The sequence below is a fragment of the Megascapheus bottae genome, chromosome 18 (assembly GCF_031878675.1).
Source record: "Megascapheus bottae isolate mThoBot1 chromosome 18, mThoBot2.hap1, whole genome shotgun sequence".
Taxonomy (NCBI): Eukaryota; Metazoa; Chordata; class Mammalia; order Rodentia; family Geomyidae; genus Megascapheus; species Megascapheus bottae.
The window spans coordinates 47,726,301-47,740,566 of NC_143526.1; the positions used below are offsets into that span (position 1 = coordinate 47,726,301).

Sequence of the window (14,266 nt, forward strand, 5' to 3'; positions counted from 1 at the left end):
GTTAGTGCTACAGGTGTGTGAGTGTACACGAGTATACACACACATAAACACACACACTGGCCTCTTATATAGAGTTAGTGTTACCGGTGTGTGAGTGTACACACACACACACACATACATACATACACTGGCCTCTTATACAGAGTTAGTGTTACAGGTGTGTGAGTGTACACGAGTGTACACACACCATACACATGCACACATATACACACACATACACACTGGCCTCTTATACAGAGTTAGTCTTACAGATGTGTGAATGTCCACGAATGTACACACACACTTCCTTTGTGTTTTCGTAATCAGTGTTTGTGGAGCCCAGGACCTGCAATCTGGATGCCTGGTAGACTTCCCCACTTGCCTGTCTGGTAGTCACCCAGACTTGCCCTGCTCCTCAAACCTGTTCCACTCCCAGTCCTCCTCCCTCCTGTTTGTGGCCTCATCCTCTGAGTCCTCACACTTAAAACCTCTGATCTATGATTGTCCTTCACTTTCTTCTACTTATTTTTGGTCAGCTTCCTTTTATATTCACAAATATTAGTTCTACAAAAGGGATTTCATGATCATCCATCCATGTTTACAGTATATCCTGAGCCTATTCACCTCTCTCCTTCCCCCTTAAAACAATTTCGACAGGTTTCATTGTTCTCGTGCATATATAATTTTTGACCATATTTATTTTTGTTTGCCAGATTTCAGCTCTTGCCATACATTTATCTTACATGTTCAGTCAAACAAGCTGCTGTCATTGACTCCAAGGCCAAAGCTTCCTGACCCAGCCTGGTTTCTGATGTCCTGCCTTTCCTCTTTGGAGCGTCTCCTTGTTGATCTTGCTGCTCAGCTCCCCTGCATATCCATTGTGAGCCCAGAAACCAAAGTCACTTTTTAATTTTTTTAATCTATTGAAACGAGTTACCTCACACTTTGCTGTCTACCAAGTGATACCCAAAAGGTTTATCACTGACAACGTATGAAAACACAGCACACTACATTACCTCCCCACTCACTTGGAGAGACTAGGTAGTACTCTCAAATATGGCACAGCTGCCCTGGGGCTTTGCCTTGCCACCCCCGTTCCACAGACTCCACCACCTGAGTGCCAGGTTTCATGCTTTTTTTCACTTAAAAATGCAAAACAAAGACAAGCACTGTCTCATGACTGTGTCCTAGCTATTCAGGAAGCTGAGATCTGAGGATTGCCGCAGTTCAAAGCCAGCCTAGGCACTAAAGTCCATGAGACTCTTATCTCCAATTAACCACCAAAAAACCCAGAAATGGAGATGTGGCTCAGAGTGGTAGAGTGCTAGCCTTGAGCAAAAGAGCTCAGAGAGAGTACCTACCTCTAAGCCACATCTGTTATTTCCCTTTTCCCCTCCCCCTCACAAGAATAATAATAAAAAGTTTGCCACTTATTTATTGCTAAAGCATATGTAGTTTGTTTGTTTGTTTTGGGTCAGTCCTGGGCCTTGAACTCTGCCTGTACTCTGTCCCTGAGCCTCTGTGTGTTCAAGGCCAGTGCTTTCAAGGCCAGCCCTCTGCCACTTCCAGCTTTATGTAGCTTCATACATGCTAGGCAAGCACTCTACCACTAAGCCATGTTCCCAGCCCAAGTATATGTAGTTTATACTGCTTTCTTTTTCCCCTCAAAATTCATGCCATACTTGGGCCTCTACTTTAACTTGGTTTTTCATTTGTTGGTTGCTTGGCTGCCATTAGCATAGTTTCTTGAGCATTTTCCATGTGATTCTGTGATTTCATTTAACTGCTTCATTAAATCTTGTGTATAATGCAGGATTGTAGTCCTTCTCAAATCCAGGCATCTCTGAAACTAAAAGCAGTTGTTATTTTCAACCTTTTTGGTGACACCATCTGACTTAATAAAGTTTAGTGGGCTTCCCTACCCTTACTGTGGATACATTTCAATCGGGCAGTGGGATGCTCCCCAGAATCCTGTATGTCATAAACTGGAGTTAATTCGTATCATGTCGTCTATGCATCATCAGTGAAGTTCCAAATTCCACAACAAATCTGCCTGGGGGATTTGGGACATGGGTTATTTATGCCCTAGTTCCTCTCTGCATGCTCCTGTTGGGTGAACATTTTTGCCATTTTGAACAGTGTATCTGTGAACAAGATTGTCTGATGCATGATGAGTTTTTCTCTGTGATTTAGATAGTTAGTTATAAGGGACATCATTTGGAAGTTTTATAAGGAATGTGTAATTATTTCCACTATATTGGTCTATTGACACAAGAGTAAAAATTACCAAGAGAGCTCTATGCTTTGGTTAATACTTGGCCTTGTCACTATCAATTTTTATTTTATTTATTTTTTGTGGGTCATGGGACTTGAATTTGGCCGGGGGTGTTGTCCCTGAGCTCTTCAGCTCAAGGCTACTGCCCTACCCTTGAGGCAAGCCCCACTCCCATTTTCTAGAGGTTAATTGGAGATGAGAGTCTCAGGTCCTTTTGTGCCTGGACTAGCGTTGAACCTTGATCCTCAGATCTCTGCCTTCTGAGTAGCCAGGATTATAGGCATGAGCCACTGCACCGGGCTTCAGTTTTGTTTTGTTTTGTTTGTCAGACCAATAGTATAACATTAGAGTTAACTTTGTATTTGTATGTTTTATGCGTATATGTACATGTGTGTGCTAGTTCTGGGGCCTGAACTCAGGGCTTGGGCACTGTTCTTGAACTTTTTGCTCAAGGCTACTGTCCTACCTACCACTGGAGCCATTGTTTCTGAGTAGTTTATTAGAGACAAGAGTCTGCCTGAACTGGCTTTGGATCACAAGCCTCAAATCTCATCTTCCAAGTAGCTAGGATTACAGACATATGAGCTACTGGTGCCCAGCATTGCAGTGTCCCTAATACATGTATTATAGCATGTATGTATTTTTTCCATTTCTAACTCTCCAGTGAACTTCTTAAGGAACCTAATCACATCCCTCAACTTGTAAGGCCTTGCTGGATCTGATGACACTTAAACCTCTTAATTCTGAGAGAATTGTTTCATTTATCCTATTTTCTAAATGTGTCATTTTTCATTTCCCAAGCATGCATTTGTGTCTCAGACCCTTTATACTTACTGTTATCAAAGTTAAAATGTCTTTCTGGCTGGGTGCCTGTGGCTCATTCCTGTATTTACCTAGATACTCAAGAGGCTGAGATCTGAGGATCAGCGTTCAAAGCCTACCCAGGCAAGAAAGTCCACCAGAAAGCCAAAGTGGACCTATGGCTCAAAGTGGTAGAACTCTTAACTTTGAATACAGTAAGAGCTCAGGGACAGTGCCCTGAGCTTAAGCCTCACAACCAACACTCCTCCCCCTGCCCCCCAAAAAGATACTGCAGTTTTTTACTTTCTATGGTTGCTGTGTATTTGAAATGATCACAGTGGGCATAGATTTCACCAGTTATTCTAGCATTTTCTTCCTGTAGAAATAAATCAGAATGAGTTATGCAGAAAAACCCGATGAAATAACGAAAGATGAATGGATGGAAAAGCTCAATAACTTGCATGTTCAACGAGCAGACATGAATCGTCTCATCATGAACTACCTAGTCACAGGTAATATAATTCTATTTTTTTGTTCAAATAAAGTGTGAGCCCTAAAGCTCATTGGTAAAGTTTTGTGTTCAGACATTGTGAAATCACAGTGATACACAAATGCTAGGATATAGACTGAGGGAAAGTGTATCTAAAATATCATATAATGATATTACCAATGCTGAATGGCCAGTTAAAACCCGATAGTCTAGTAAAAAATTATGTTAACAGTTGCCTTTTCTGGAGATAGAATCATTATTCTAGGCTTGAGACCTAAGTAAAAAACCTGTTTTTTGGCCTTTGATGGATTTTGTTCTTTGGTTTTGCTAGTACTAGGAAATAGGAGCTCTTTGTATAGCCCAGGCTTATCTCAAACAGGAGATGTTTTCACTTTATACTTTATTGTGTTAGGATTGACAGTTTTACATCAAAATCATTAAGGCTTTTCTGACTAGGAGGGGTTGGTATTTTGAATCCCGGGCTAACCTGGGCTATTTTCAAGACTCTTCTCTCAAAAAACAAAACAATTTTGTTTTAAAAAGTGTTCTGGGAGCTGGGCACTGTGGCTCACGCCTATAGCTCTAGCTACTCAGGAGGCTGAGATCTGAGGGTCTCAGTTCAAAGCCAACCCCGGGCACTAAAGACTGTGACTTTTTATCTCCAACTAATCACCAGAAAACTGGAAGTGGCGCTGTGGTTCCACAGTAGCCTTGAGCTGAAGAGCTCGGGGACAGCGCCCAGGCCCAGAGCTCAAACCCCACGACTGACCCCCCCCCCCAAAAAAAATGTTCTGGGGTTGGGAGCATGGCCTAATGTACACAAAGCCCTGGGTTCAATTCCTCAGTATCACACATACAGAAAAAGCCAGAAGTGGTGCTGTGGCTCAAGTGGTAGAGTGCTAGCCTTGAGAAAGCACAAGGACAGTGCCCAGGCCCTGCGATAGAGCCCCCACCCCACCCCCCAAAAAAGTTTTAAATGGATGTCTTTGGCCAGTCTGCTGACGTATAGTGACCTGTGTCTAGAAGTCATGTGCCCAACTTAACAGAGTGGAGCCAGTGCACAGGAATACCTGAAGGAGCAGGCACTTGTCTTCTGCTGGGAAGAGGGAGGTCTGTGCTACCTGGAGTGAGATTATCCCTAGGATTTCCCAGAAACAAAATGAGAAGTTGTCCTCCTGCTCAACTGTAGCACCCTTCCCCCTCCAAATGAATCTCTCCCAACACTTTTTAGAAAGCTGACAAGATCTAGGCCTATGGTTGGCTTTCATGTTGGAGAGAATTGCAGGTGCTAAGAGAGGGAGCCACTAGAATACTGCATGGAAGTTCAGCAGTCCCACTGAGGCTCTACACTGCCTCATGTGGATCCAACATCCTGACATAATCCCAGCCTTCAAGGCACCAGGCCACATAGGGGGTCAGCAGTTGGTCTAAGCTCTGGTTGGTAAGTTTCGGCTTTGGAACAGGGCAAGACGGAATGAACATGGTCCTTTCACTTCTATGTTTCTAGGCTTTCACTCGTATATCACAGGACAGCAGCACGCGGTCCCTAAAACTGGCTCAGACTGAGGATTATGTAGTTGAGCTTTTGTATTTTCTAAAGATAGAAAGCCTTTGATAACCCCTACTGTGTTTGGCAGCAATGAAGATGACTTTCTTTTCAGAGGGTTTCAAGGAAGCAGCAGAGAAGTTTCGAATGGAATCTGGGATTGAACCAAGTGTGGATTTGGAAACCCTTGATGAACGAATTAAGATTCGGGAGATGATTCTGAAGGGTCAGATTCAGGAAGCCATCGCCCTGATCAACAGCCTCCACCCAGAGCTCTTGGACACAAACCGGTACCTTTACTTTCATCTGCAGGTGCGTTTTAGGAATCCGCAGTGGATGCTCAGTCAGCTGAGGTTGCTTACAGTGACTCAGAATTCACTGGCTGCTTCTCTACTTCAATCCATACGGTGCCGGTTTAGTGTCTGTGGCAATGAAGTTTGAGCTAGTTGCTATTGTATTTCAGAAGCTGCTTTCTTGTTTTTAAGATGAAAATTTAACAACTCAGAAGTGCTGCAAAATAGTATCCCTTTCGATTCCTCTGATCTCTGTTTCTGTGTCTGTGGCACAGGGGATGGAACCTCAGGCTCTGCATGGTTACTATTAACATTAGGCAAGTACTTTACTACTAAGCTATATTCCTAGGCCCACTTTGGATGGAACCAGGTGTGCAGTGTTGTTCTTTTAGGTGTGTAGCAGCCAATCATGTCAGTCTTTATCATTAGGCATCCCAAGTGTTACTTGCCAAGTGTGTTGGCTAAACTTGTCTGTCTTCTCCAATGACCAGCAACAGCATTTGATCGAGCTGATCCGCCAGCGTGAGACTGAGGCAGCCCTGGAGTTCGCCCAGACACAGCTGGCCGAGCAGGGTGAGGAGAGCAGAGAGTGCCTCACAGAGATGGAGCGCACGCTGGCCCTGCTGGCCTTCGACAGCCCTGAAGAGTCACCCTTTGGAGACCTCCTTCACATGATGCAGAGGCAAAAGGTAGGGGTTCATAAGAAGGAGGAGCCCTTTTTCTTTTTTCTGTTTTGCCAGTCCTGGGGCTTGAACTCAGGGCCTGGGCACTGTCCTTGGGCTTTGTCAAGGCTGGCGCTCTACTACTTGAGCCATAGCACCACTTCTGGCCTTTTCTGTGTATGTGGTTCTGTGGAATAGAGCCCAGGGCTTCATGTGCACTAGGTAGGCACTAGGCCAGGCTCCAGGAGGAGCCCTTTTTCTTCTCTCATTCTCTCTTTCTCTCTCTCGTTCTCTCTCTCGTTCTCTCTTTTTCTCTCTCTCTTTCTCTCTCTTTCTCTCTCTCTCTCTCTCTCTCTCTCTCTCTTTCTTTCTTTCTTTCTTTCTTTCTTTCTTTCTTTCTTTCTTTCTTTCTTTCTTTCTTTCTTTCTTTCTGTGGGTCATGGGGCTTGAACCAGGCCTAGGCGCTGTCCTTGAGCTTCTCAGCTCCAGGCTACCACCCTACTCTTGAGCCAAGCCCCACTTCTGTTTTCTAGAGGTTAATTGGAGATAAGAGTCTCAGGTCCTTTTGTGCCCAGGCTGGCTTTGAACCTTGATCCTCACATCCCAGCCTCCTGATTAGCTAGGATGACAGGCGTGAGCCACTGTGCCCTGCTGCCCTTTTTCATCTTTCGACAATGCTCAGAGAAGGGCTTCCAAAATGATTCTGTGTGTACAGAAATTGTAATGTGGTAAGAGACAAATGACCCTGGGTTTACAGACTCAGTTTGAAACAGAGCCCTCTTTCTTCTTTTCTCAGCTTCTTGTGTAGCTAGGAGTACAGTCATAAACCACCAGTGCCTAGCCTAAGATACGACTTTTAATTGCTATAGTATCTTTATAACAACTATTTTTGTACATGTATGTAAAAAATTATAGCTGTTTTAGGCTCCATTTAGAAGGTATAATGTCTGGGCTTACTCTTAACAGTTTTTATTGGCTGGCTGTATAGTATATAGGAGCCATACACTATTTGTCATGGTATATGTGAACTTTCCTTTTTGTGTGTGCCCATACTAGGGCTGGAACTCAGGGCCTGGGTGCTGTCCATTAGCTTTTTTGCCCAACAATGGTGCTCTACCACTAGAGCCACAAATCCACTTGTAGTGGCTAATTGGAAACAGGAGGCTCAAGCTTTTCCTGCTTGGGCTGGCATAACGCCTTTCTAATGTATACTTTTTCTTTTGTGAAACTTGGAGGATCCAAGTCCCTTTGCAAGCTTTTCTTATCTCACCTTTCTTCCTTTTGAATTTAAAAACTCTTGGGTGTCTTAGAAACAGTGTCCTAAGTATTTGTAATTTAAAATCCATATTTCCAGCTGGGTGTCAGTGGCTCACACTTGTAATCCCATCTATTTAGGAGACTGAGATTTGAGGATCCCTATTCAAAGCCAGCCCCGGCACACAAATCCAAGACATTCTTATCTCCAGTTAACTAGCAAAAAGCCAGAATTGGATGTGTGGCCAGCCTTGAGTGGAAAAAGCAAGAGGGTAAAGGTCTGAGTTCAAGTTCCAGTACTGGCACAAAAGAAAAGACAAGACCTATGTTTCTTCAACTTTCCTCTTCTTCTGATTGCTAACCCCCCCTCCCTTCTGGGCTTTGTCCCCTCTCAACACCACATTTGAAAGATCACCTCTCCTCAGGGGTCCACTGTGTTGCTCTTTATTCCCATGGTTCCTGCAGTGCTGCGTCCTTCAGGGGCCTTCAGGCTGGATGTGACATGCAGACCAGACTGGAGGCTGCTCCAGGCAAGGACTATTGACTGACTTCAGAGTAGTTATAGTTAGGTGAAATGTTCTTCAAAATGGGCGGCAGGCTTTTCCCACAAAAAAGGCATCCAAGTGTATGCACTGCAATTTACTGAGAGAATTTGCTGGTAGGTTACATGTATGGTTGTCTCTATTTAGATGTGTTTGTTTTCCAGGTGTGGAGTGAAGTTAACCAAGCTGTTCTAGATTATGAAAATCGTGAGTCCACACCTAAGCTGGCAAAATTACTGAAACTGCTACTTTGGGCTCAGAATGAGTTGGACCAGAAGAAAGTAAAATATCCCAAAATGACAGACCTCAGCAAAGGTGTGATTGAGGAGCCCAAGTAGAGCCTGTGCCTGGACCCCGCAGTCACCGGCATAGGACTCGCATCTCTCGGGCCACGACTGACAGAGCCTCACTGCAGTAAAGAACCTTTCTCCCCGTGTACTTCATGTTGTTTTTGAGCCAGCATCTTTTGAAAGGGGGAAAGCCACCCTTTTAAAATGCTGGCAAACCCACAGCGAAAGACCCCGGCTCTTGGAGTCTGATGCCGTGTGTGCACTGTGACGCGACCTGAGGGTTGGACGGGCCGACCTTCCTTGTTGTGGGCTCCTGGTGTTTCTGGCTGCCCATGAGCTCCTTGGCCAGGAAGGCTGCGTTGGAAGTCTGCGTTGGTGGCGGTTATCAGTCAGCCATAAAGCTTCCCACCCAAAACATTGGAAAAGCACTGATCATTCTTTGGCTTTCTGTTAGCTTGTAGACAGACTATGTTTTCTTAAATTTTTCTTAAGACTTGTCAAGCCTTCATCTTCAAGTTTTTCCTTACCATCTTGTTTTTGTTTTGTGTGTGTGTTTTTTCCCATAGGAAAGAATATAAATTTGTAAATCCTAATTCAAAGACAACTTGTGTGTGCAGGTATTGAGTTTGGTTTGTTCATGCCTTTTGGTTTGGATTGTATGGCTTTGGGGGTGATGTGTGTGTGAGGGGCAGGCTGTGTGGTTTTGTTTTTTTAAATATATATTTTGGTGCTGTATGTGATGAGAGACTGTTCATAGCAGACCAGTGGGCCATCTCTTACAGGTAATTTTGTTGAAAATAAAGGTTTCTCTTTGATTCTAAGAAAGTCCCATGAGAAGTCCTCATCTCAAGCAGCCCTTGTTTTTGGTGTACTTTCCTATGCTGATGCAGTGGTGACAGCTGCAGAGTGAGTTCGACCAGTTTGTGTGTGTGACAGCAAGACAGCCCTGGGTGCTGGTGGGGACCAGGACCGAGGCTGTCACACAAGGCCTGTCAGCCTTTCTCGTCTGCTCCTGAGCTTGGCAGAGTAGTTCTCAACTCCAGTTGTCAGCAACGCTGCAGATGTCCTGCTTTTTTCAGTTACTTGCTGCTCACTTGGTGGGAGGTGTGGCCGTGAGGTGTGGCATGGCACTAGTCTCTGCTGGGCGATGGTGTGTACATATGTAGATCAGGGCAGAGATGTGTGTGGAGACCTTGCTGGAGCAGGGACCCCCTTCAGTAAGCCTGGTGGGAATGTAAGCAGTGCAGATGCCATCTTTCCTCCTCCCCCGCCTGGCCTCAGCCTCCCAGACACTGGAACTAGGGGACTGCTTGCCTTGTTGGGCAGCTTGAGGCATACCAACGAGCTAGGTTAGAGCGGGCTATGATTGCTCATTGGCTAATACCTAACTGCTTAGTTGACAGCTGATTGGCCTCTTAGCACACTCCTTTGTATGTGCTGGCTTTCTGTTTCTAGGCAGTGCTGGGGTCAGAACTCGGGGCCTTGGGCTAGCTAACTAGGCAGGTGCTCTACTACTTGATCCATGGCTATAGCCCTTCATGCTTGTTTTGTGTGCCAGTACTAAGGCTTGAACTCAGGACCTGGATGCTGTTCCTTAGCTTTATTGTTGAAGACTACCACTTGAGCCACAGTTCCACTTGCGGCTTTATGATGGCTAATTGGAGATAACATGCTTTCCTGCCTGGGTTGGCGCTGCATGGCAATCCTCAGATCTCAGATTTCTGAGTAGCTAGGATTACAGGTGTGAGCCACAGGCATTCAGCTATCCTTTTAGGTTTTGTCATTTTTTAAAATAGTATTTCCTGTTTATGCCAGGCTGGCCTCAGTCCTCCTGTGTACCCTTTCCATATAGCTAGGGTGACAGGCACCTGTCACACTCAGCTTTTCTTGGTTAAGAGGGAGTCTCACTAGCTTTGCCTGGTCTGGTCTCAAACCATGGCCTCCCAGTCTGCTCTCCAGCGACTAGGGTCCCGGTGGACCCTCTGTACCCGATGTGCCCTGCCTTGAGCATGTTCCTTCAGTGTCTTGTCAGCCGTTCTCGCAGAGGACTTACTTCCCACCTCCTTGGATCTGAGTGCGGTATCCTCGGCTCTTGGCTTCAGGAGGTAGGCGCTTCGGCCGTACTCATGCTTAGCTAGAGTGAATATAAAAGATGTGGAGCTGCAGCTGTTATGGGCATTCTGTAACCAACCCAGTCCCCAGAGGGACCCTTTGCTGCCCTGCAGGCCACAGGATGGTGTTGGTAGTCTACCCTTGGCTCCAGGCAGGGTAGCTCTCAGCAGCCATCTCTAGCTGTGATCTTTTTTTTAGAGGGATTCTTTCCTTCCTTAGATTTGAGGATAAAATTAAGGTAGTTGATAAGGGAGTTTTAATCTTCAAGTAGTTAGTAGTTTAAATGTAGCAGACATTGGGGAGAGATAAAGTACCAGATAACTGATATTATCTTATTAGTGTATATAAGATTGTTTACATAGGTACTAACTATATAATCAGTTTGACTTGTTCTCACGCTCAGAGGTGTGGGAGACAGAGTAACAGGATTATCCACAGACAGTGGGGTCATGAATGGGGCTCTCATGAAGTATTGGTGAGTGGTATACGACAAAGTGTTGCTATTTTATTTACAATTCAGTCAGTGCTGAGATCCGCCAAAGTCAGAATGCCTGGACGGTTTCAGACACTGGGGTCTCTTCCCGGGATCGCCAGTGGACTGGGCGTGAGTCCCTGCCGGGGGCTGCTCCGCCTGCCCTTCCTGGGCTGTAGTCTTCGACTGCAGCAAGCAAACCGAGTTAGTCAGTTTCAGTATGGCTTCCTTCTTTGCCTCCTTGGGATCTCACTCTGGTGACTATTGAAACATGGTTGTATTGTACAGATTAGCTTTTTCTTTTCATTTTTATGCCTTCTGGTGGAAAGTGCCTTGAAATAAATGAAACTTGAGAATTTTTTGTACTTTATTTCATATCATGAAGTTGTATGTGGAATAAATCCCAGTTTGGAACATTCTGAAGCCTAGAGATTATGTGGGGAACTAATCTGTTTGCCACTTGAATTAATTGTAGGTTCTGGAAAAGGCAGGAGTTGGCTGGGACTAACGTTTGAGACCAAAGTCTGTGTTGGTACATAGCTGAGAGCTGTTGACCTTGTGTGTGCAGAATCAACAAGCGGGTCCCCGTTGCTGTCGGGAATGAAGACAGCCTTTGTCAAGCAGTGTGATGTCCTTATTGTCTTCTTCCTGTGTGCAGCTGGTTTGGAGAGTGGAGGCAGCATTGCTGAGAGGAACCTTGACTCGCTTGCTGACGCGGGCCCTGGCATCCGGGACATAAAGGGGCAGGCATCCCTTCCGGGACTGTGCCGCTCTCGTGTGAACAAAAGACGCAGTAAGAGCACCTGTGGTGGTGTGCAGGTGTGCCTCTGCCGTTGAGGCTGGGGGTGAGGGCGGCGGTGGGCACCAGCCTTCACTCCTGCCACCTGGGTGGCCCCACCGTGCACATGTGGCTTACCACGGGGATATTTGTTTCAGAAACATGTATTTCTTTCTCAGATGTATAAGTTGTATTGTTAGCAGTAGTCATGTAAACTCCTGTATAAATTCACAGCCTGCTAGAGTACTGTTAAGCACATTTGACTCTGTAATTCTTTACTCTGGGGCGAGATCTGTGCTTCCTGGCCTCTCATCTATCTTTTGAGAAACGCAGAATAGGTTGCCTTTGCCGCCTGTTCTTAATTTGATAGTAAACGTTTTCACATTTTCCCAGAACGGTCCTCTGAAAGTGCATGTTCTTTCCTATTGATAAGTTGACAAGAACAAGCAAGTACTACTCCGAAGATGCTTGTATTGAACCGGGAGAATAGAACCTTCCCATTCACTTAACTACACGTTGGTGTTGATCAGCCTCCATTCCAACAGTACTTTATCTTTTCACAGGAAAGTTCCACCTATATCAAATAGAAGCAAGTCAGGCACCGGTGGCCCCTGTCTGTTGTGAGAGCTGAAGATCATGGCTCAAAGCCAGCCCAGGCAAGGAAAAGCTGCAAGTAGAAGTGTGGCTCAAGGGGTAGAGTGCTAGCCTTGAGCAAAAAAGGCCCGGGACAGTGCCCAGGCTCTGACTGTAAGCCCCAGCACGAGCACGAGTATGCACCAGAGCGCGCATATGTGCACGTGCACACACACCCCAACAACAAAACCAACAGTTTTTTTTCTTTTTTTAAAATTTAATAGAGGCAGTACTGCACCACAGCCCCAGGTCATCTTTCAGCCGACAGCTACAGCATTTCTGGCCCTTGTGCTTCTCTTGACACCTCAGACCTGAGAGAGAAGCATGGAGAAGACGCCACCAAAGGCACTGAGCAGCGCCCACTGGGCGGTAACATCCGCACTTGGTGTGTTCGATATAAAGTGTGGGAAAGGTGCAGTCTTCATCACTGCTCATGCATGGCAGGGATACTGTGGTTGTCTTGGTGGCAGCTGGCCCTGTTGCTCCCATTTGTCTCCCAATCACAGAAGGCTGTGCAGTAGTTCACAACATAAGTGTCACTGGAGTGCTCAAGTGGGGTTGAATTGCTTCTGGTGCCACATGGGACTGCCCGGTCCTGAGAGTGGATGGGTACATTAAGAACCAGGGAGCACTGCCAGGCTCTGGTGGTTCACACCTGTAATCCTAGCTATTCAGGAGGTTGAGCTCTTAAGATCATGGTTTGAAGCCAGCCTGGGCAGAAAAGTCTATGAGACTTACCTCCAATTAACCTCCAGAAAACCTCCCAGAAAGTTTTAGAGCACTATCATTGATCAAAAGAATTCAGGGACAGCACTGAGGTGCTAAGTTCAAGCCCCGTGGCCACCACCAACAAAAGAACTAGGGAACAGTGCCCAGCAAATGGTCGTTGTGGCTCTGATTTCCCGTTGCTCACTCCTGGGGATCAGGTTTCTGACATTTGTGATCTCATCCAGCTGACCTTTGTGAGTGAAGCAAGCTCACCTGCCACCCAAAACTGGCATGAAAGATGGGGAGCAAGAGAGGCGTTAGGAACACCTGTGCAAACAGCAGGTCCTCAGTGACACCAAGATGACTGGCCGCTCCTCGGACTATATAGAAATGGAATGCAGAGCATAACTTGCCAGGCAGGTGTTCTACCACTTGAGCCAGGCCCCTTGTCCTTTCTTTTAGTTTTCTTTTGCCCAGGTTATCCTCCAACAGCAGTCCTGGCTCTGCACCTGCCAAGTAGCTCAGCTTGTATCATGCACCACCACATCCCAGGTAGAATCCTGACTGCTGGTATTTGTGAGGTTCAGCTAAAAGCACCTTGAAAAGAATCCTGATGGAATCATGAGACATCTGCCTTCATCACAAGCTCCCTGTCGGGCTTCTGTGGAGTCTGACTTAGTTCCTTTCCCTTTATCCACATAGTCAGCATTCAATCAGTTTAGAAGTCAGGTGTTTGGAAATTGTATTCAGTGCTGGTTATTTCTTTTTTTTTTTTTGCCAGTCGTGGGCTTGAGCTCAGGGCCTGAGCACTGTCCTTGGACTTTCTCAAGGTTAGAGCTCTACCACTTGAGCCTCAGCACCACTTCCAGCTTTTTTATATGTATGTGGTATCGAGGAATCGAACCCGGGTCTTCATGCATGCTAGGCAAGCACTTTAACCATTAGGCCAAACTCCCGGCCCTGGTTATTTCTTTATTCATTTTTGCCAGTCCTGGGCTTGGGCTCAGGCCTTAGTGCTGCCCTTGGGCTTTCTCAAGGCTGGAGCTCTACCACTTGAGCCATGGCACCACTTCTGGCTTTTTTTCTACATATGTGGTACCAAGGAATCGAACCTGGCTCTTCATGCATGCTAGGCAAGCACTCTACCACTAGGCCAAACTCCCAGCTCTTTTTATTTTTATTTCTTGAGTGATCACAGGGCTTGAACTCAGGACATGAGTGCTGCCCCTGAACTCTTCAGCTAAAGGTTAACACTCTACTACTTTGAGCCACAATGTACTTCCCACTTTCTGGTGGTTGATTTTAGATAAGAATCTCCTGGACTGTTTGTGCCTGGACTGGCTTTGAACAGTAACCCTCCGATCTTAGTGTCCTGAGTAGCTAGGGTTACAGGCGTGAGCCACCGGCACCTGGCTCTTCATTTCTTTGAAG

General features: G+C 45.9%; 1 protein-coding gene across 5 annotated transcripts in view; it reads left to right on the forward strand.

The window, feature by feature from the left end:
• Gid8 (GID complex subunit 8 homolog) overlaps positions 1-8,736 on the forward strand; it is a 22,410-nt gene extending 13,674 nt beyond the window's left edge. For 2 of the 5 annotated variants that reach the window (XM_090352631.1, XM_090352628.1), the window contains exons 2-5: positions 3,438-3,567; positions 5,183-5,403; positions 5,876-6,073; positions 8,007-8,736. In XM_090352631.1, the coding sequence (XP_090208757.1) occupies positions 3,450-3,567; positions 5,183-5,403; positions 5,876-6,073; positions 8,007-8,180 (711 nt within the window). In that variant the 5' untranslated portion in view covers positions 3,438-3,449 and the 3' untranslated portion in view covers positions 8,181-8,736. Of the gene's footprint in view, positions 1-773; positions 860-3,421; positions 3,568-5,182; positions 5,404-5,875; positions 6,074-8,006 lie in introns of those variants that run through there. The other 3 variants (XM_090352630.1, XM_090352629.1, XM_090352632.1) reach the window with 3 other exon arrangements.
• Positions 8,737-14,266: the final 5,530 nt, after the last annotated feature.